Source organism: Anser anser (assembly GCF_964211835.1).
Source record: "Anser anser genome assembly, chromosome: 1".
In the NCBI taxonomy this organism is placed as follows: domain Eukaryota; kingdom Metazoa; phylum Chordata; class Aves; order Anseriformes; family Anatidae; genus Anser; species Anser anser.
The window spans coordinates 15,261,027-15,283,418 of NC_139720.1; the positions used below are offsets into that span (position 1 = coordinate 15,261,027).

General features: G+C 40.9%; 1 protein-coding gene across 3 annotated transcripts in view; it reads left to right on the forward strand.

The window, feature by feature from the left end:
* Positions 1 to 768: 768 nt before the first annotated feature.
* PRKAR2B (protein kinase cAMP-dependent type II regulatory subunit beta) overlaps positions 769 to 22,392 on the forward strand; it is an 81,489-nt gene continuing 59,865 nt past the window's right edge. Inside the window, exons 1-2 of one of the 3 annotated variants that reach the window (XM_083851223.1) lie at positions 769 to 1,359; positions 18,062 to 18,112. In XM_083851223.1, coding sequence (XP_083707349.1) covers positions 1,047 to 1,359; positions 18,062 to 18,112 — 364 coding nt within the window. In that variant the 5' untranslated portion in view covers positions 769 to 1,046. Of the gene's footprint in view, positions 1,360 to 2,287; positions 2,526 to 18,061; positions 18,113 to 22,392 lie in introns of those variants that run through there. The other 2 variants (XM_083851224.1, XM_083851225.1) reach the window with 2 other exon arrangements.

Genomic DNA, 22,392 nt, shown 5'->3' on the forward strand with positions numbered 1-22,392 from the left:
ACCTCACTTGTCAAGAAGTGTTTAGCGAAGCCTTAGGAAAAACTCTGGACCCGTAGCTGCTCCTTACGACACGTAAGCACACAGGTGATGACAAGCAGCACCTACTTACCGGCGCGCTAAGCAGTCCCTGCATCACAACTTATGAAGGGTGTTAGTGCTGAGCATGGTGCTTGGCAATGTTTAAATTGAACTTTTTTTTTTTTTTTAAGATTTTTTATTTCTCTGGCTGTGTTTTTCACGGACATTAAGGCAATCAGCTGACAAACAGGATGCGTTTCCTGGCACCACGTCATCCCTCCGATCCTGAATTATATGAATATATGGCGTATCTATGCATATGAACGATGCGGGAGGTATCTTTTATGCCTGTACGTGGCCCACCAGGCTTCCACGAAAAAGCACAACAGCAATTAGCTGCCAAACGCCTCTGTAGGGTTTGGCTGAGGGGGGGGAGACACCCAAAACCCCCCCAGGAGCCCTCGGCATTGACTCCTCAGTGGGGAAGCACCCAAATCCCTGCGGGAACCGGGGTTCGGGGAGGGAAAGGGAGGGGAGAAGGAACACAGGAGGGGCAGGGTCGCCGAGGAGAGATCGGCGGCGGGGGGGAGCAGCCCCCTGCGGGGCCCGGGGCTCGGTGCCGTGACGGGCCGGGCCGCCCTCCCTCATCCCCCGGCGGCACGGGCGGGGGCGCTCGGCGGGCCGCAGTCCCCGGCGGGAGGTTGTCATGGTTTCCCGGGTCACATGTGTGCGAGGTTCCCCCGGCACGGAGCGGGGGGGAAGGCAGGCGGCAGGCGGCGGGGGCGGGGAGGTTTCAGTCACGGACGGGGACGGGGCCGCCGCCGCCGCCGTGCCGGCTGTGGGGCGAAGCGGAGCCGGAGGCTGCGGCCGCCGCCTGGCACCGAGCCGCGGGCGGCACCGCGGGTCCGCCCCCACCTGCGCCGCCGCCCGCCCCCTTCCCGCTGCTGCCTAGGATCCCCCACCTTTTTTCCCCTTTTTCTTTCTTTTTTTTTTTTTTTTTCTCCCCTTCCCCCCCGGCCGGCCCCGGCATGAGCATCTCCATCCCGGCGGGGCTGACGGAGCTGCTGCAGGGCTTCACGGTGGAGGTGCTGCGGAGCCAGCCCGGGGACCTGCTGGAGTTCGCCCTCCAGTACTTCGGGCGCCTCAAGGAGGAGGAGGCGGCGGCGAAGAAGGAGAAGAAGGAGAAGGAGGCGAGCGGCCGCAAGGGTACCCCCGCGCCCGGCCATGACAGGGGCAGCCAGCCGCCGCGCCGGGCCCCCCCGGACGCCCGCGGGGTCAACTTCGCGGAGGAGCCCATGCAGACCGACTCGGAGAGCGGCGAGGAAGAGGAGAAGTTCCCGGGTAGGGGTCGTTTTCCCCTTTAATCCCCCTTCCCCGGGCTCCAGGGGGTGTCCCCAGGTGGGCGGCGGGGCCGCGGTCCCCTCCCCGCAGCGCCCGTTTGTGTGAGGGGGGCGAGCGACGGGGGAGGAGGATGAGGAAGAGGATGGAGGGGTACGAGGGCAGATCGCCGGCTGCCCAGCGGCCAGGGAACAGGGGGCGTGAGGCACATATTGCCCTCTGTAGCTGGGGGGTGGTTGGGGTCACCTCGCACCCCGCTTTGGCAGCAAGCAGCGGTGCTGGGGACAGCGCTGTCCCCAAACTTTAACCTCCCGGGCTTGTCCCTTTTGTTCAGGTGTGCTGGGTGGGGTGCCCCTGTGCAGCTCCCGGTTCTGGGGCTGTTCGCTTCTTACGCATAGGCCTGAGTACTCCTGATAAACGGCATCCTCCTAGGGGCCATCTATACGTTTGCCTTCTGGAAGAGCACGACAGCGCTAGTCTGCATTTTGTAATTAGCCCAGTAACACATTGGTGTTTGTACACCTCTCAGGGGCGAGGTGCTGTATTTATACGCTTGATTAAGCATCTTACGTAGCCGTACTTCTGTGCTCTGCTTTATGAAGCACATATTTTAAACCCCTAATTTCTTCTTAGAAGTCAGGCTGAAATCTTCTGCGCGGCAGGAGGGCCTGTGGAGCAAACGTAGCTGTGGGGACAGCAGAGAACGAACGTCTGCAGCATCTCCCCTTTCGTGTGAGGGTAACAGGGTAACACCTATCTGCACGCAGCTGAAAGCGTGTCGCCTTTGTGTGGCTGACAGGCTTTATTTAGAGACAACGCCGATCTATCTAATCGGTGTGATTCGCGGGACAAGAAGCAGCTGTCTCTGAAGGGTGTGTAGCGCTCGGTCTTTGTGTTGCGGGAAGGCTGACTGAAAGGTCAGTCAGTGAGGCTAGGTGGAGAAGAGGAAGTGTCAGAGCATCTTTTGAGCATTTTTTTTTGAGAGCAGCTTGAAATTGAAGTATGCCTCATCAGACCATGAAGCATTCAGCCTCCCAGGTTGTGCTGAAGGGAGATTTACTTAGCAGAGTACAGAGGCCAGCTGTTTGCTTGATGAGTATCAGTGCAGTTTTTAAAACTATGGCTTGTGTGCATTTTGTCAGGAAAAAACATAGATGTTTAAGAACTGGGTAAGTTTTCCTTATGTTACACTGTAAGGTAGTTGGCATTCTTTTCATCTGTTCTTTGCAGCCATACCATGTGTGTTTAGTGAGAATTTGAATCTGTCAATCAGGTTCTGCAGATTTACATGGTAATTGAACTCTAATGCTGATTATATCATCTGTGAGATTGCTAAAATCTGGAAATTTGCTGTATTTGAAAACTGAAGCAGGGATAATGTGGAAGAATAAAATTAATACCTCCATTCATTAACACTAGGCATGGTTTTCAAACGTGAGGTTTGTAATGCTAAACAAACAGACTCTTCATCATTGGTGAATGGAGAGCTGGAAGTGCAGAAAAGGAGCTCGAATTTATTAGCCTATGTGTATTACATACGTAAAAGTCTATAGGGCGTTTTAAGAAGCTTTTGAAGCGTAGTCAATACCCACAGTCAAGATTTTCTCAATAGTCATTCTTCTGTGATTTTTTTCAAGATCACAAACAAAATATTGATTATTGTCAATATTTTCATTGAGGGACATGACTTGGTTTAACTAATTGACCAAAGAGTTTTCTTGAAATGCGTAAAAATATCACATTTTTAAGCCTAATATATTTAGAATTTTAAATTATATTTTGGCTTGTAGTCCATGGCAGTTGGAATAGTTAATAATTAGAAGTAACAAAACCAAAAATATTTGTGAAACCACCTGGAAGGTGAATTAATGAGTAAGTTATAGCAAGTGATTACTAATCGTGTGCAGTAGTGTGTATTTTAAATTCCAATTTTATGTCTGCCCTGAATATGTATACTTTTAAGGTGACATAACAATGCATCCATTCAGCCTTTTGTTAATAACCGGAGGCATAAAGCCTTGTATTTAAATCATTGTTAAGGGTTTGAATACCAATTTAAAAGCATATTTCTTTTATACTTTTATTTTCTGTTTCTGTAAGTAGCAATTCTTGAATGTAAGTTTCTTTCCTTTCTTTGCATTTTTTTCTTTTGCTTTTGTGAATAATCAAACTGCTTCTGTGTAGTCAATTTGCCTCTGTGTTGTATACTGCTTTCATACAGCAGAGGAAAACAAATTTGAAAAGTTTATAACTAAATGTAAAATAAAAAACTCTGGCAAGGAGCTCAGACCTGGTGGCAGTACCTTTTTTGCTAAGGCAGTGTGTTCAAAATGTCAAGTTGACAGTGTTCCTTAATTTGGCAATTCAAACAGGATGTTGTTGAGAGCTTGTTGGAATTGCTGTTGTGTCCAACTCCTTTATTTATTTTTTTCCTTGCAATGTATGTTTCTAAGTACCTGCAAGCACTGCAGTTGAACGCTTTGTCAGTATTAATTTTGTCCTTGAATTGCATTGCAGAAGGTCCTTAAGCATTATTCCATTTTAGAAATGACGAGCTGAGGCATAAGCTGTTTAAAAAAAAAAAAATACTGTACTCATGTTTAAGAGTCCTATATGAACCACAGATTGAACTACATTCAGGTCCTGTGCTGTGTCTGTTATATCAGTCCCCCAAATCATTTGATTTGATGCAATTAAAGCTACCTTGTTTGATGTGGGGAACTTTGTTGTATTGGCATTGGCACTTGGAGTTAATGTGACCTCTGAAATGACATTCTTTAAGTTCAGGGCATTCAAATTTTCCCTTCCTGAACACACTGCTTAATTTGGAAGTGATTTTTAGGTCTTCAGGTATATATTTTTTCTCTATTAGATTGCCCTACATGGGTGTAGTAGGGTTAGTCAGTGAACACAACTAATTCCTATTAATATGAATAGCAATTACTTAAATTGAATAGGACTTAATTACATTGCACATGTAAAAATGAGCCCCCTCTTAGCAAATTCTTCTGAATTTTTGAAAGTTTAAAGTGCATATTAAAAGGCGTTGTACCATGTCTATGCAAAATTTGAAAATACTCAATAAGTTAATTGTTCATTTACAAATCACTATACTTTTCTCTTTGCACTGCCACTTACATGTCAGTGTGTACCTTGTTTTGATGGGTAATAACCCACATTATTTGTAGCAGCTGTGTTTAAATATTTGCTCAGATCCAAAAGTCCTACTTTGTCTAGCCGTGATATCAATTATTAGATGTTTTTAGGACAAACGTTGTTCTTTAAATTCAAAATCTGCAAGGTTGACTGTACCATTTGGTGTTGTGTAGCCTTTGTTTACTTTTTCTTTTGTTTTACTATGTTGCTTTTTCCCCAGATAGTAATGTATTTTAAGACAAAAATACTTCAGCTGTCCCTCTCCTCCCCCGTGTCATTCTGTTGGTGTGTTGGTGGCTTTGAGCTCCTTCCCTGGAAACTCAAGCTTAAAATGCAACAGTAAATCTCAGTTTTACCCACTAATAAGCAGCAAAATCTTATTTGGATGTTAGGTAAAGCATACGTATTCTAGCTTATGGTATCAGAGGCTTGTCTTTTCTTTTAGTTTCTTTGTTCAGTCTGAATTGTATACGAACATTGTGTATGTGATACATTTTGAAATAATAGGTAAACTGTAGAAGCCAGAGCATTGGAAAAAACTTTGCACGTGTCCATGACAACTTTGTGATGATCTGTGGTGCTTCATCAGGTCTGTGAACCTGCTGCTTTCTTCCCGAATTTAAACAAAACCAGAAAGCACTGAACAGTTTCTAACCTTCTTCCAGGCCCCTCATGCAATGATGAGGAAGATTAGAGTAATGGAAGGGGTCAATGAGAGCAAGTAGGCAATACAAAAATGTATAGGGTGTAGTAGGCCATGTAGAAAGACATGTAAATTTCTTAAAAATGTGTATTTTCAAATTGAAATCTGGGTTATTAAGGGTGGTGGCTGAAAGCATTGCTGTCTAAGCTTGGCTTAGCCAACTCTAAGAATAACGTTTTAATCATTTCTGCACTCTCTCAGCTGAAATATAGGCATGCAAGTAATGCTTTCTTTCTTTCTAGTCAGACCCGGGCTGGAGCAGCCTTACTGAGGATGCAGTTTAGAGAAGTTTCCAGTTGCAGGCGAGCCCCTGTTGCAAGTGTGTGAGCACGGGCACTGTTGGCATACTCCTTGGCATAATTTTAGGTTATACCTACTTGGGCATTTCCAAATTGTGTCTGGTATGGTTCAGAACACAGCGCACGTCAGAGACCATTCAAAACAAGTGTTTGGGATGCAGAGAGCTTCTGCAAAGGAGAATTTTAGCTATGTGGGCGGGTGCCTTGCTGTTTCAGGGGGCCATGGTGGTCAGTGGATGGCCACTGGCTGCTCTTACCCAGTGTGCAGAGTCACAAAAACACAAACCTTTGATTCCTTGCTGTAAATCATAAGAATGATGGAGCTTTTTGAAATAATGCCCTCCAGTATTTTTGAGGGGAGCAAACTAAAATATCTTCTTTCTGCCAATAGTTATTTCACAAAGCAAGCCTGAGCAAGTTGGCAGTTTAGTCCTTTTTTTCCCCTCCCTCTCTCTTCTCGTTCTCTTAATCTGACCCAGGTGTTTTGTTCAGCCTGGGAGAACTGCAGTCCAAAAACTTAGTTTGACAAAATTATAAGCAACTGGAAATGTGATCTTGTAATGGGAAGCATTTAGCAGCCTTCATAGTAAGGAGCATGGCTCCACCTCCTACGTGCGTATGTATGTAATTACAGATGAAAATCATACTTTTGCGATAACAACTTTTTTTAAAGTAAATGTTTTTAATAAGACTTTAGTTGAAATAATAGCAATCTCCACTCAAGTGCACCTGTGTGTCCCTGCTTAAAACAAAAGCATGCATGAGTGAAGGTGCATCTATTGGCTATTATTTTATTAAAGTTTCTCTGTGCGTTTAAGAAAAGCAGGGGAAAAAATTAAGACATAAAGACAGAGAAGAAGTAAAACTATAGCAATAATATTTTAATGTATTTCCAGCTTCTTTTTCTCTGAAGGAAACAGCTTGAAACTGCCTTTGGCTGACTGCTCAGCTCAAAAAAAGAGAACAGTATTAATGCAGAAAGTATGGGAAGACATAAAATTCTGTTGGCGTGAGTTTAAAATGATTGTATTAAGAATGATAAGGTGTAAATAGTGTCAGCACTAACACTTGCGTACCACCATTCAGTTTCTTGCACGCATCATGTATGTTCTAAAGGAAAACTGGCTCACTCAATCTTCCAGGAGTTCTGTGTCAGTCACTGACTTTGGTTCAGTTTCCCAGAGAAACCTTACACTTTGTTCCCCATGTGTACTCCTGGTTATGCTTTTGGATGAGTGGAAAAACAATTTATTTTTTCTTTAAGTAAGCAGAATAAACATGTTCATGGGCATTAAGAAAGCACCTATTTTTAGAATGTACTCTTGTTGAAGTTATAAAAACAAAACAACAAGAAAAATAAAAACCAATGTAGTAGCCTAGTGTTTATAACCTGCACAGACTGGTGCTTTGTGTATCTATCAATAAGTTAAACTTGGTTTAATGCATGCACATCTCAGGGTTTATCCCCAGTCTGTTACGCAAAAGTATGGCATTCTGTTCACCAGAACAGTTTCCCTCGGTTTGAGGGAAATCTACCTTAAATAGTGAAGTCTCTGCAGACTCACTGGCCTTAGCTGCTCCTGTAAATCTGGAGCATATGGTTTGGAAACCGCACATCTAGGTCACAAGGTACAGATTAATCAAGGTACAATACTGGCAGCTTCCCCGTTTCTGTTCTTCCAGTGTCAAAGATGACCTCTAGGTTGGGAGATTTCATTTGTCAGGACACTGATGAGAGAAGCAAGAAGGCAAGGTAGAAGGCAAAGCGCAGAGGCAAAAAAGGAGTCTGTGTGTGGTAAGGAAAATGTAAAGTTGAAAACAAGAAGAAAGAGAAGGCACAGAAGTGAAGTAAGGGGAAGAAGATGGCAGAAAAGAGAGCACTCACGGAGAAAGAGAATTTAATGCTCTGCTCTTATTTCCTTTACCTAGATGTAACCCTTCTCTCCTCATGTATACACCCTAAACTCATGTCCTGATTTTCCTATTGAAATTCTTGTTGCCTTGTAAATATATTTTTGAAAAGCAAAAATGCAAACTTAAAAGACACTGAACATTAATTTTAGTTGATGAATGTAAACTTGCTCACTTGACTGTGAAAGATCTTTAAAATATTTTGGCATGTTCATCTGTCCTCTTACTACCGCATCTGGAGACTTGTAACGCTTATAGAAACATGGAATATCCTGAGCTGGAAGGGACCCACAATGATCATCGAGTCCAACTCCCGGCTCCACACAGGAACACCCCAAAATCAGAGCATGTGTCTGAGAGCATTGTCCAAATGCTTCTTGATCTCAGTCAGGCTCAGTGCTGTGACCACTGCCCTGGGGAGCCTGTCCCAGTGCACTTACGTTCTAACATTTTAACAAATTCAACAAACATGGAACAGCTGAAAGAAAGTTTCAGCTTGAGTTTGTCATGGGGAATTCAGATTGTTCTCAACCATTTTCTGTTTTTTAAAAAAATAATAGTTAATGGCCATCATCAAGAAAGTGAAAATGATTTTAATTAAAAATTATATATTGAATTATACATGTAATACAAAACCTTTTTGAAACGTCCCTTTCATTAGTGCTTAATCAAAATCACAGTGGTTATTTCACCAACTACATTGATAATGAGAACGCCTTAAAGTCATGCCCTAGAAGAACTATTCTTTCTCCAGGTTTAAGCTCCTCATTTGAGCTTTGAGTGAGTGTACTTATGGGGAAATTTGGTACTTCAGAAAGGTGAATGATTTTAGGAAGGTGAAAGGAGGAGGGAGAAGGCTTTGTGGAGAAGGCTCTGCTGCTAGAATAGGTCTTGACATACATGAAGTAGAAGAAAAAGAGGATTTTTGTTTGTTTGCTTTTTACCATAGAGGTATTATTTAATATAAAAATACATTTATCACATGGATTTTTATATTTTAGGTTGCTATATGGATATGGGTGCATAAAACCAGTGTATGCGTGAGTTACTGTGTGCCAGGTAAATGTGTTAAAAGGAGTATGCACACCTACAAGTAGGTATTACTACCATAAACATGCGTTTGGGTATTGCTTGATAACAGTCTTACGATAAGTCTAAGGGATATATATATATTTATTTTTTCTTTATTTGATGATGGAACAGATGATTCTAGACAGTTTTATGCAGAGGTTTTATATTGACAGCCCCTTTCCTTTCAGGGAACCCCTTCAGTAAACCCTTTTACTTGCTGGAAAAGAACTATTTACTTGGTGGAACCAAACAGGAAGTTTTTATTGTGAATTTCAGTCATGACAAGTAATTACAAATTTTGTGTTTTATTTAATATTTTTCTATATAGAGTACATTTTTGTTCTATGGATCAATTTTCAGTCATAGTACTAAATGAGGTGTTGTTAAGCTAAATTGTTTGTCCTCGACTGTCCTTTGTTTTCTCTTTTTTTTTCTGCTTTGCTAATTGACTGGTGTCAATTACATTTCTCTTTGAAGAAAGGCTTCATACTTGTCAATTCTATTTTTTACTAAAAAAAAAAATCTAAGCTCTATTCCAAGTTTTTTGTGCATTTTATGGTAAAAATAGAAGACATATTCAGACAGAATTTCTATTTGCAGTCACTGGGGAGTGTAATATATTAATCCAGATATAGATTGATATAGCAAGTAGGCTAGAAGTGCAGTTTTTGAGCTACATCAAAGATATGATGTTGATGAAATGTCTGCTGTTAATCAGATGTCCAGTTCAGCATTTTAAATGATACCATGTCACACAAGGAAGTATGAGATCTGAAATGAAGGGGGATGTAGCCAGGCAAAGGTGTCTGAAGTGTATGGGAGGTAAAATGCAGGTTGAGGGCACAATGGAGTGCACTGAACAGCAGCCATGTGAGAGTTTCCCATCCTTCCCATAAGAGGCATCCTATTAGCATCGCTGCTCGGAAAAGTGATTTACAGACCACAGGTAAAATGAGGAAATGATAATGAATGAAACTATACAAAGCTCCAAATTTAAATTTAGCCAGCCTTGCCTTATCGTAACGCTCTGGATGGTGGAAGGTAGTGTGGTAAAAACACGCTTTAACAACATAAAGTGTTTTCACTTTTGTTTGCCTCTTAAATGTCTCTGCTTAATGATATTAATATTAAAAAAAAAAAAATCAGAGCAAGAATTTGAAGCTGAGAGCTTGAGAAGGTGAAAGCTAATAATGAGAACAGCTTTCTTACCCATACTGTTCCCCTTATTTGACTAAAATGTTTTTTTTTTTTCAAAGATGGGCTAAAAGGGTCAATTAGTAAATATTATGAAGACATTTTTTTTTAATGGAGGGACTAGAAAATTGCTGCATAAAATAGATTCTGCAAGGAAATTAAGTAACATGATCTTTCCTGCTCAGAGTTGTTCCAGAGACCATCATGCTTTTATAGAGATCTTTTTAACGGCATCGACCCTTTCTGAATCCCTGTGATTCAGCTGTAAAACGTGTTTTTATAAATATTGGTAGTCTTTTCATAGTATAATTTTTAACATGACATGTCTGCTGTAATACATACCAGACAGGAAGAAAAGAAATCCTTGCCTAACACTGGAGACAAAACATTCCTTGCAAAGCCTCAGTATAGGCTATAAATAAAAGATGTACAGAATCTTCACTATCAGGATGGCTACAAGCTGGAAGCCAGTGTAAACACTCAGACCTGCGAGCCTGACAGCACAGGCTGCAAAGCGTGGTGTTTTTTTTTTTCCCATTCTGATTTTAATGATGGATTTGTAATGCTAGTGCAAAACATAAAATCAATTGCAGCGAGTTACCAGGCATTTGTAACTGTTGCAGCGTATGGATTATCTGGAACTCAAGCTGTCCATGAGAGCATCGTGGTGGCCTCTTTTTGATAACCGCACAAATCAGTCTATGTTGTCAGTGCAGTTGTCTTGTCCTTCTGGTTCCCATTGCTTCCACCACTGACCCTGTTCCCTTTTAGATCCTCTCAGTGCAGCTGTAACACTTCTTTCCATTGAAGCTTAAGGAACTCCAGTGGTTATGCCAGTAATCACCTTTGGTAGAAATTGTTGACCTATGTTACAACTCCTTGAAATAGGTGTCGGTCAAGAAATTTTTGCCTTGTAAGGTTCTGCAAATGAATGTCTAGAATCTAGTGAGCCCATTAAAACAGCATTCCTAGATTAACAACAGTGAAGAACTACAAGGACCAAAACATTGTCTAATTCAGAGCTGGGATTGTACAGAGATTTCTTGTTCTCTTCCAAAACAATTTTTGTGAAACTCATCACATTTACAGTCAAAAAAAAAAAAAAGTGTACTATAGACATATATTAATTTTCTTAAGGCTTTGAACATGTTTTCTACTGTTCTAGTAAAACCATTTTTTGGTCATGAATAGGTATTTAAAAATGTATGTTTTCAATAATAGACTCCTATAATTAGAGGGACAGATTTTTATTTTGTTTTATTTTATTTCCCTGTTCTGCCTCATTTCTATTGAAATCGAGGAATTAGAATCCAGATACCGTTACAGACCTGCTTCTCCATGCGTCTCTAGTACTAGAGATAAAATTGTCGTATTCTTTTTTTTTTTTCTTTTCTTCTCTCTTCTTAATGCGTAGTGTTTTCTCTTTTCAGCCATTTCGTTCAATACCTTTGAGTAATGCTCAGGCATCTTTCTCTAAAAGCTGTCATTTAGCTGATGATCTGTCTGTCTATTGGTTTTTAATAGGTACTCAAAACATAAGAAACACCGATCTAGCCTTCACCACTACATTATTTAAGCATTTGGGAGGGAATTTAAATATAGAGATAAGTCTTTCTTCCTTCCTGTTGTTGCTTCAACCTACAGGAAATATTATTTAATGGCTAACGTATGCATAAAAAACTGTTCGGAAAGTAGATAGATGGTTATTTATTCTCAGATACTACAAGCTTTAATTCTTGGGGGAAAATCTGCAGTATTTATCTGCACGTCTCCCCTGCTAACCTGTCAGTTTTGTCCTTCTACTGGAATGTAGCTGCTGCTGGCAGGTGAGGTGTGAGTAGACATTCATTTCCATTATCCACCTTCCAAAAAGAAGTACTTTTCTCTTCTGGTTTTGCTTTCTTAGAACACTTACAAAATGGAGCCGCTCTTTTAAGTGGGCCCCAGTTCGCTGTTTGTCTATGCATTGTCATATGCACGTGGCCTGTCTGTCATTATTTCAAGTTACAGTCTCAAAAAATTAAAAATCAAAGGAAAGCAATTATCAGGCTTTCTCTAACTCTGTTGTTCAAGTCATTGCGTTCTGCACATTTGTAGACTTTATGGTGCTTACAGTGACTGGGAAGTCCTGGGACCTGGGGAAGTCTCAATCAGAACAGTTTGAGCTTTTGAGACAGAGGGCTGTTTTCCATCCATACAGCTAGTAGTAGTTTGTCTTCTCTGACTGTGTATTAGGGGAGTTTTGGTACTGTGTGACAGCCTCTAGAGGGAAGTTCCGTAATGTGAACTTCTGTAAATACAACTAGAAAGGCCAACTTCCATATTAATGCCAAAATTGGATGCCATTGATCCATTTCCACCACAGAAAGGGTTTTTCTAGGGAAGTTATACAGAGCGTAAGAATAAAGCAGTGGGTTGCAACCTACTTCCTCCATCTCAGCTTCATTTTTTGTTTAAGGAACCTTCTCGAGCACTAGATGGGCAGAGAGGGGAAAAGAAACAAACTGTAGGAAGAGACAGGGAAATGCAGTAACAGACTAAAATACAGTAACACTTCTGCTTGTCACATTTTGTTGCTGTTACCAGTGTGTCAAGTATTGTGTTTTCCTTCTTTTGCTTTTTGTAACATGGGAAATGAAGAAGATTGCTTGACCGGCTTTTTAAACCGAAACTCAGACAGTGGCTAACGTCAGATTTCCTTGCTTTGAGGTAAAGGCTGATTTGCAGTTTTCCTTGACAGCTATGGAGGATAAATCACAAAAATGTGCACGATCACACTTCTCAGCCCAAAGGAGGCAGGGTGAGCTTTACACTTCTCACACGACACTCGCTGTCGTTACAGCTGACACCAGACAGGGGAAGACGACCCAGGAGTAAGTGAGGCCTGGGTTCCCCTGTGCCTTCTGAGATGCGTTTTACTTCTGAGGAGGGAATTATCATGTGTGGCTGTGCTAGAAATTGGTAGATTACAATCCCATGTCTCGACTTCAGCGTTAATTGCAAACTCCTCTTAAACGGGATTTTTTTTTGAAACTTTGATGTTTCGTTTGCTGAAGGTGATGCACAGTTGCTTGGGAAGGACTAAAGAATCTGACTACACAGCACTGAACATCTGAAGTGGCACGTAACTCTTGTTTCTTTAAATCAGTCACTGTGTAAAGCTGTACCGGCCAGTATGGTGCTGGGATATGTTCAGTTGTGCGGGGGAAACTAGGAAAGTGTTTCATGGCTCAAAAGAGCCAGCTGGCGTATTACATGCAGTGTGCATCATACACTTGCAATGTTTAGGTTTATTCAGGAAGCACATTACTAAAGGTAAATTACAGCGTGCAGGCAGGGACAGCACCTTAGTGCCTGATGCAGAGCCGTCCGGTCCCGCCGTTCGGGGTTGCCTTGTACTGCTGAGCTGGCTGGCAGGCCAAACGAGGCAGAGCGGTACTGAATTTGGGACTTTTCCTTCGTGGTGAATAGTGGCTTGGTGTCAGCTGTTAATATTTACCAATTTGTAAGAACTTCTTTTCTTTGGGTCTTTCCTCGTTGTAAAATTCAATTGAAATCGCTCAGCTAGTTCAGAAGATAACGGGAACAAGCAGATGGATGATATCACGGTACAAACTTTTCCTTGAACTAAAAAAAAAAAAAAGCTAAAGAAATGAAGCAGGAAGCAGTTTTCTCGAAACGAGGTAGTTATTACTAACCCTGATTAATGGCAGCAGATTATGCAGTAGCCCTTATTTGTTGCTCCTTTTTATCAGTTGGTCTGTCATTTGCAAAATGAAATGACATTTGCTTGTTCCCAGTGTTTCAGTGGTTTGTGCTGAAACTAATTTAAACTTCACATGCCAGTTTTAGCAAAAAGGCAGTCTTTCTTCCTAAATATCCAGAATAGAAACACAATTGCTGTTACACTTCAGAGCGCTTACATATTACCGTAACCTGCACTGGGAAGGTAAGATGAGTCTGGTTATTGCTGAGTAAAAGTATTTCTTTGTGATTTTGTTTTGTTTTGCTTTAAATTGGAAGAGATACAAAGGTCAGAATATAAACACAAGCACTGTTTTGAAAATGTAAAGGCAGAGCCAAGAAGATTTACGCATTCATTCCGGAAACTCTACTTTATATTTACTTCTGGCTAGGAACTGACATTGTTTAACTTGTGTTCTGCGTTCCAGGACAAAATAGTTTATAGAGCCGTAGAATTACCCTTTTTTTTTTTTTTTTTTTGGATGAAGGGGTGAATTTAGCTTTAGTCTCAGTGTTTGTTATGGATTACGTTTGAGGTAATAAAGATTTTCTGTTTAAAACTAACCTAGGTTTTCTTACACAAGTTGCGTATTATAGATTCTTCTTCTCTGAGTGTAGCTTGTTTGACATCGGTTTCTGTGTTTATGCAGTGAGGAATTGAATGCATATAACTGATTGCGCTTCAGGGAGTGGAAAGAAGGTTGAAGTTTTGTAGTCTGTAAAAAGTCATGCAAATTCCAGTGAGGCTGTGAGATGAAACTCACTGGTGGAGATAAAGCTGTCACTTTTTATGAATTTACTGAAAGGAAACATGTTTAATCATAGTTTTCAGTTCAAAAATACTGGTTTTGGTGATCAGTAGTTTTGATTTTTAAAATAATATATATGCCATGCTGTTTTCTAGTGGTCAACTACATATTTTATGATACGTCCAAGTAACCTCTTGTCTTAATATCAAAATGATAATTTGGCTCTGTAACTGTGAAACAAATGGAAGAGACGTGTTAATCAGAATTATTGGCATGTCTGTAAAATTAGGTGCCTTTCCTGTATAATACCGCTAGGCATTTTAACTTTGTAATACAGGAACACCTGCAGGGCCTATGAAACTGCATGCTTTAGAAAATGCATATATGTCTATTTTTACAGGCCAGCTTGATGAAGCTCTTATGGTCTGTCAAGTTAGTTATACATTCATTTAAAAATGTGTTTATATGACACAATATAGTAGCTGAGGGCAACTTTTCCCATATTCTCCGGTCTTAAGAGATGCTTCAAAAATGTGCAACAGAATTTTATTTAAATATTCTGTGGGTCTGGATGAAATCCACAAGACAAAGGAATGTGGACTGAAGGCTAAGGTTTGGTCTCTTCTAATTTCATCCCTTGATAATCGTCCTGTGAGGAAGAAGAATGAGCCAGCAATTAAAAATCTTTGAGACAAATTGGGTTAAATCTCCATGTGTGTCACAGACTTGCTGTGTGCCTCTGAGTAGCTTGCGCTGTGTGCCCGAGCACATGCTGTAACTCCGTAAAGTGGAATATTTGCCATCCCCGTCTTTCAGGGACCTTGATACATTCATGGAGAGTTGCAAGGGGCTTTTGCAGCACCACTTCACTGCAGTACTTCAAAGAACTAATATCGGGAGGCCAGGGCCTGGCTGATGCTAGAATTAACTTTATTTTTTTTTTTCCTCATGCATCACTTTTTCTGCTCATCATTTTTCTGGAAATGTATAGAAATACCTGAATAATCAGTAAAACTGTTGCAAACAGACGAAACCTGTATGACATAAAGATACCAGACTTCTTCACATAAAGAGCTATTTCATTCTTTACCTTTCTTAAAGTCTGGTTTTATTTTTTTTTCTCTCCCCAAAACAACTTCCAAGTGGGCAAGCTGAAAACTTAAGACTTCTTAAAAAACTCAAGTATTAAAAAATACCCCCCAAAGCCACATGTTTAGACTACGAAGGTTGCCTATAAAAGCCGTATCAAAACTGCTTCAGTATATTTTATCACTGTCTTTACGTAAGATTACATCTAGGCCAGCTTGCCATTTTCCAGATCCTATCATAGGAAAGTGCCGGTAAGGTTGTTAAAAACCATAGTGTTGCGGAGGGCGCATTCCCCAATGAACAGAACTCTTGCCGAGCCAGCAGCTGCCCCAAAGGGATGTGCTGCTGTGGGGTTGCAAGGGGCTGGAGGTGGCCTTGGGTAGCTGCTGCCCCAGCAGCCGGCTCTTCCCGGCTGGAGCAGACCGCCCCAAGCATAACCTCATGGAGGAAATGCAGGGCTACTTACACCCAGATTATAAAGAGTGAATAAATTTGTCCCGTGTTTGGTTTTTGGTTTTTGAGTTGTCTTTGTTTTAAACATGTTTTTTTTAAATCCACTAATAGAATGAATTATTTTTTCCTTCCAAAATCATTTTAAAAAGAAAAAGTAGCAGCAGTATTCCTCATGGTCACTTCTAGTAACCCAATGTGAGTACTTGGAACATAGGATAAACATTACTTTTAATTAAGCTTACAAAGTTGAGTATCCTTTAATTTCAGAAGCTTTTTGAAGAAGTCCGTATTTTCTAAAAAGTTGTTGAGAAAACAAGGAAGAAATATTAGAAAGTTACAAGTAATTTGCAGAAATTGATTTTTTTTTTTTCTGTTGAGTGTATAATGTAAAACGTACTTATTCCAGTAAGTGGAAACAAAAACTCTAGCCTTTCTTCTTTGTGGGTACTTGATTACTGAGATCACTAAGTCTGAGTCAGGCTTCTTACCTGCTTTTTAGCATGCCTGCTTGGATTCAAGAGATGAGCTTTCAGTGCCTGCCCTGGGTAGCATAGCCGGGGGGATAGGGCACGTTTTTGGAAGTGTGGGTTGCCAGTCTGACGTGTAACCGGTCAAGCAAACTCATCTCTTAGTTTTTGTCTCTCCCTTTCCAATGCAGAGTCCTGACCTTTTGTGTTTGCAGACTGTAAACATTTCTTCAAAGGCAGTGGAGGCTGGGGGCAGACACGAGGCAGGACAAGTAGCACTTCACCAGACACAGTTTCTGTCACGTCCCCAAAGTGGAGTCATTTCACTCTTCAACGATTTATGCCGGAGCAAGGCTCCAGACTGCCAGCTGCACCTCTTGGTCTGCCTTCATTCTGTGTATTGCCCCAGTTAATATCTGAATCTCAGCCCAAGTAGGTAGTTGTAAATAGACAACATGAAGTGTGTGTTGACTTTTTGGATGGGTCTGGAGGGACGGGATCTTTGCTGTATGACCACATACATTGGTTTCAATTGGGTTTAGCAGTATTTCAGGCAGCGGTATCGTTATCAATTGTAATTTTGGTATCGACTCCAAACTGGGAGCACCGTAGGTTATTTTTTGAAAAGCCCTCTGGTGGCAGACCATGATGTGGTGCCAAGAGCTATGTCATTGCCTGATGACTAATCAGCCCGTGGCTGGTTGGAGGGTGTTGTTATCAAGAGTCATGGAAAGTTGGCCCCACGCAGGAATCTCACAGATAGTTACAGAAGGAAGTCAGGACAACATTCTCAAGCTTTGCTAGCCAGGAGCAGAGCGAAATGGGAGTGAAAGTGACTGTGATGCCGAAGTTTACTTCCAGCAGATGCAACTTTTCAAATGCTGCCCAAACTGTTGAGCAAAATGGAGCGGTACTGAAAAATCCATTTCTGGTCATCACTAGAAATTTCCAAATGTGATCCCAAGGCAATGCAGCCATAAAACATGGGATTTAAAGTTTTCAGTCATCTCACAGAATGCTTTTACTGGTACTGCAGCATAAAAAGAAAGCAAATGGTGGTAGAGATTTTTGTGCTTTGAACAGCCCTCTGCTGGAAGGTGTTGTTCGGCTGCTACCGAATAGTCCCCATAGAAAGTGCTGAAGTAAACTGGTATCTGAAGCTTCCTTTGGGCCCATCTCACCTCTTTTGCATGAGTCTGTTGGTTTGGGACAGACAAGGTGTATCCTATTAACCTGTCCGTAAGGTCTGTTCACACTGTGGGCTCTCTTTGACCTCTCATTCTCTAGAGAAATGAGTTTCAGAGGCTCCATAATCAAGGCTCAGGTACTGACTCAGGGTAAGGGGTAGCTTGAGAACAAAGACTGGATCTATAAAGGGCCTCAAGTGACAATGTTTGGTATCATTGTGCATAAATCTACCTTCAGGACACAAAAATCTCCACACCGAGTTAGGCAACTGAGCTGTGTGCTCTGGGCTGTAATCCTGGGGTACTCTGGGGATGTTCTGAATCGTTCCCATGGAGGAGAAAAACAGTTCGCAGGCCGTGGAAAAAGAACTTAAAAAAAGATGCATTATACTCTTATCTAAGCAAAGTTATTTGCTGCTGTTTGTGTCTGGGCACCGTGACGGTAACGTGCAGTGCATGGGTCTGTGTTTGGTTGTGGCCATACAAATGCTGGCCCAGCTGCAGCCAGGCTGGGAACGCAAGACGAGCTGTGCCTGGCTGCGTGCGCTGCTGGGAGCTGCAGCGGGTTCTGCATGCCTGTGCTTGGGAGAAGGGGGATAGCTGTTCGGGGAGAATTTCAGCATCAGGACAGTGGTGATGGAGATGAGATCTGCCTTACATTTGCCCTTTATTTTTTCAACAGCTCGCTGGCATGAGCCAAAGAATACAAGGATGAGTGCTGCCCCGGTCACCTGTAAGTGGTTATCCCTAGTTTCCACTATTATTTACCCACTCAGTTCAGGGGAAATAATGGCCAGCAATGCAGTTTGGGAAGTGCTATTTGTAAGAGCCTCAGTCCATATACTTCTGGCTAATGAAAACCCACTAGATAATGGGCTCTGCTTACATAAAGTTCTGCAGCTCTTTTGGCATTGCTACCAGGATGATGTCTCTGCATGGTTATGCATCAATAGAAAGGACGATGATTTGTGTTATTTGAGCTCATTGTTGATTCATTTTTGCCATTGCCTGCAGTCCTCCTGCTGGTTTGCAGGTTTCATGATGTCTTCAGCAGCACCTGAATTGCTGGTGCAATGTCGACAGGCCAGCATGCAGTGTGTTTGTGGTTAGGTGTGCAGAGTCACTTAGATATTCACCATCACTTTGGTGACCTTCTTTAACCCCTTCCTTGACTCATAAAGACGTCTGTGGTCAATGTGAACCACGCCTGAGGTCTCTTTAGTTTGTGCATCATCAGTAGTCCTGTGGATAGTGGCTTTGACCATCTGAAAAGGACGTAGGTGGCTCTTATTAATGAAGCTGAGTCTGAGTTCCACCTTCTCCCTGGATTCATGTTTGCATGCTGTCCTGCATGTTTGCAAGAGTAAAGGAGTGCAGATATCATCACATGGGTACGTAAAGTCTGTGCTGAAATGAGGACAGGGTAAGTGCTTTGGTTCATGCTCTGAAAACTAATAAAATTGAATGTTAATTCTGACCAGCTGTGAATGGGTATCGTGAATGCAAGAGAAACTCCCTTTAAATAAGTAATGTTCTTAAATAAACAAACTTTAAAATACGCATGAAATCCAAAATCTTAAATTTTGCTAGGAAACGAATATGCAAGCAATGCAGGTTGCAGATCATACATATTCATATACTTTTTCATCAAGGTACTTTGGTAGTACTAGTCTTAGCAAGCAGGCAGAGACTCTGTATAAAACTTCAGAAAGTTTTAATGGTGTTTGCCCATGTAGGATTTGTTGTAATAACCCAGTGGCAAAGTGACAAAAACATGAATAATAGTAGGAGAGCCTGAGTCTTAAAAAGTTTGAGATTTTGGTTTAAACATAGGTAGTATAAATGTGTATGGAGAGAAATCACTGATGTTCACAGTCGTTAAACTATATAAAAGAGATGAGATAATTATAAACTCCACACAAAGGTGTACTCCCTCAGAGAAGAATCCTGACAGCCATGACATCTTCTTCAACCCACGACCATCAACGAGGTTGCAACTGGATTCCTTTGTAATAAATATAACTTGCAGGTATTGTCAAGAGATTTAAAAAAAAAAAAAAAAAGGTGGGCCAAATTTTTGTAAAAATGAAGGCCTAAAGCACAATTGTGTAATAGTTAAGGGATGCTCTTAGATACTCAAGAATTAACAAGAATGGGTCACTTGTAAAAATTTTGGGCTATGCAGTTCGATAAAAACATTGATTCAAAGAGAGGTGCAAGTTTTTCTTTGTCTCTTGCAGTGTTGATCCTGAAGCCTGGTGACATATAAATGTCAATTTGTTAGCTTTACCAAGGAGCAGAGCTATCCAACTGTTTTGGGGATTGCTGGTGGAGCTTTGGCAGGATGACCAGTTTTTCTCCCATCCTGATTGGAAACTTGCATACATTAGTAAATACGCTTCAGGCAGCAAAATTAGAAAGCAGAAAAGAACATGAAATTGGATCTGAACGCCTACACTACAGTGTTAGAAAGCAAATAACCATAATATTCTTAAAATAGCTTATGAAATTTCAAGTGGAAAGAAGCCATTTACAGATGGTAAGAAGATAAAAGCATTACTGACATTTTGTATCAGATGGGCTTTAGTGGCAATTGTAAACTATGTTATGGCTATGGCAGAATATTTCTTGAAGGTTATGATAAATTGCTTAGGCAGCAAAGGAGGGGTGTTGCCACAAGTTGTGTGGGGTATGGTGATAAAAGAAAAGAAAATAATCCTGCAGAGTCTATTCGGCAGAAATAGGGAGTTTGGTAAATTCTACAAAAGCAGAGGGTGGAAGAAAAAAAGGGGTCTATGGATGGTGTTCAAGCTAAAGCAACACTCTGCGTCTTAGACTCTGTAAGAAGACTGAACTCCCTTATACATTTATTCCATTGGTATTTTTAGGTTTAATTTCACATTTTTTTCTTCTTTCTAAATATATCATCTCTGGTGGGCATACATTTTCTCATATACACATCATTAGTTTTTGTCATATATACTGAGTAATGTGGGATCGAGGGCAGCAAGTACGCCCAGCCAGAGCTTCCTCGCAGGCTCAAGTTTTCAGCCTGAGTCTGGGCAATTTCTGGTGCAAATTAACTTGTTGCATCCTTTGGCATAACTAAGGATTAAAAATATTGCTGTGAATATTGCTTTAGTTATTTATTCTGTCCTATCTAGATGACCGATTAGTTTTAATGTGGTAATGACTAAGTGTACTTGTCACAAGCAATAACGAGGATGAATTTGTAAGGGAAGATGTGCTGTGCGTTGCATGCAGCTCTGGGTAACAGGATGTGTATTTCAGATAAGGAGATTTCAATACAGCAATATATGCACTTACACTTTTATGTCCTAGCATAGGACATTAATCTGAAATATGCTTTTTTTAAGAAAAAGCCCAAATCTCAAAAGAGGTGGTTGTTTGGGAAGAGTAACTGTTCTTTCCAAGCAGAATTTCATCCCCATTAGTGGGCTGTGACAGCCCCTTTCACGATATCATGTTGCTGGTCTAACACATCAGACAGGCATTTCATCTTTTTATTTTCAGTATTAGTAATTACGTACAGCATCAAATATTCATAACAGCTGAAATCTCTTAACTGATAAAGCAGGAGAGATTTCTTTGCCTCTCGCTCAAAGTTTGTGTTATGACAGGCTAAATAACTAGCCAGCTCGTGGTGTAGCAAATGCTGTATGTACGTGTCAAAATGTGGCCATGAGAGTGAGCTGCTCGGTAGTAGCATTTTAAAAACAAATATATTTAAAATCAACACTAATTATAACCTGGGAATAATGGAAAAAACACTAAAACGATATATTAGAGTCTCTGTTTATTACATGTGTTCAGGGGCCATTCAAAATGTTGCTGCATTCCTGATGCCACAGTGATCCATTTAAATGATATACAGAATGAGTTTTTATGTTCAGCAGTGCAAAAACTGATGTATTTATCTACACATTTAATTCATGTTCTTGTGCGGTGACATCTCAATAATCCATTGAATCAATTTTCAAAAATTTTATTGAGTTTTTTTGACGTGAGTCCTCAAGTCAGGCTTGAGGGTTGTGAAGAAGTAATTTGTGGGTTGATACTAAGTAGTGGCTAGGGAGAGGTGAGGTAGGAGAGTTTGCTGTTTGGTTTTGGTTTGAAGAAGCAACTTGTGTATTGCTTGGGAGACATGTGTATGTGGACTGAGGCATGGAAAGAAGAGCAACTTTCTTCCATGATGTTATGTTCGCCTTCCCTTCCCTATTTGTAATAATAATAATAAAAAATGCCTAGATGCTTCATCTCAGTTTCTTTTGAGGGTTATCCTGACCACAGAATCCTGTGCAACCCTTGGAAATGCATGGCATTGGGTTTGAACAGGGGCAATCTTATCGTACTAGCACTTAATTCTGGAAATACGAGCTCCAGAGATATATCACAAGTAGCATAAGGCAAATTATTCAATATAGTTTTCAGCTTATTTTGACTATAAAATTTTCCCCAATTTCTTGAGAAGCTATTGTGCAATGAAATAGAATTCATTTTCCAGACTGAAAAATGGCAAGAGGCTAAGTCATCTGTAGAGCTAATAAAAATTTCAAAATTCAGTTATGGGTAACTGCATTTTAGGACTACAACCTTTTGTAAGGTTCTTGCATATTACAAAAATGGGTATAACATGATATTCAGGTTTTGTGTGTATATGTATATTTTTACAGATGTGTTGTTGTCTTCAGAGAGGAATAATTGTGTCTGTATTATGTTGTGGTGTAGATGGTTTTCAAATATCTAGATGTCATTAAAAAAAAGGCGAGTAATTATCTTGGGGTATCCCCTCTGATGTAGCTATTTTCCACTATCAACATCTATTTCTCTTGCAACAGCAAAAATATTCTCTCAGTTTTTCTCCAAGTAGCACATAAATACTAATACTGTGGCATTGTTTCAACCTCATCTTGGCTTCTTGGTCTCTGCCTACAGGACTCCCTGAAAGCAGGCACTTAATACTTCGTGTCTTACAGCTTACCTTCTGCCTGT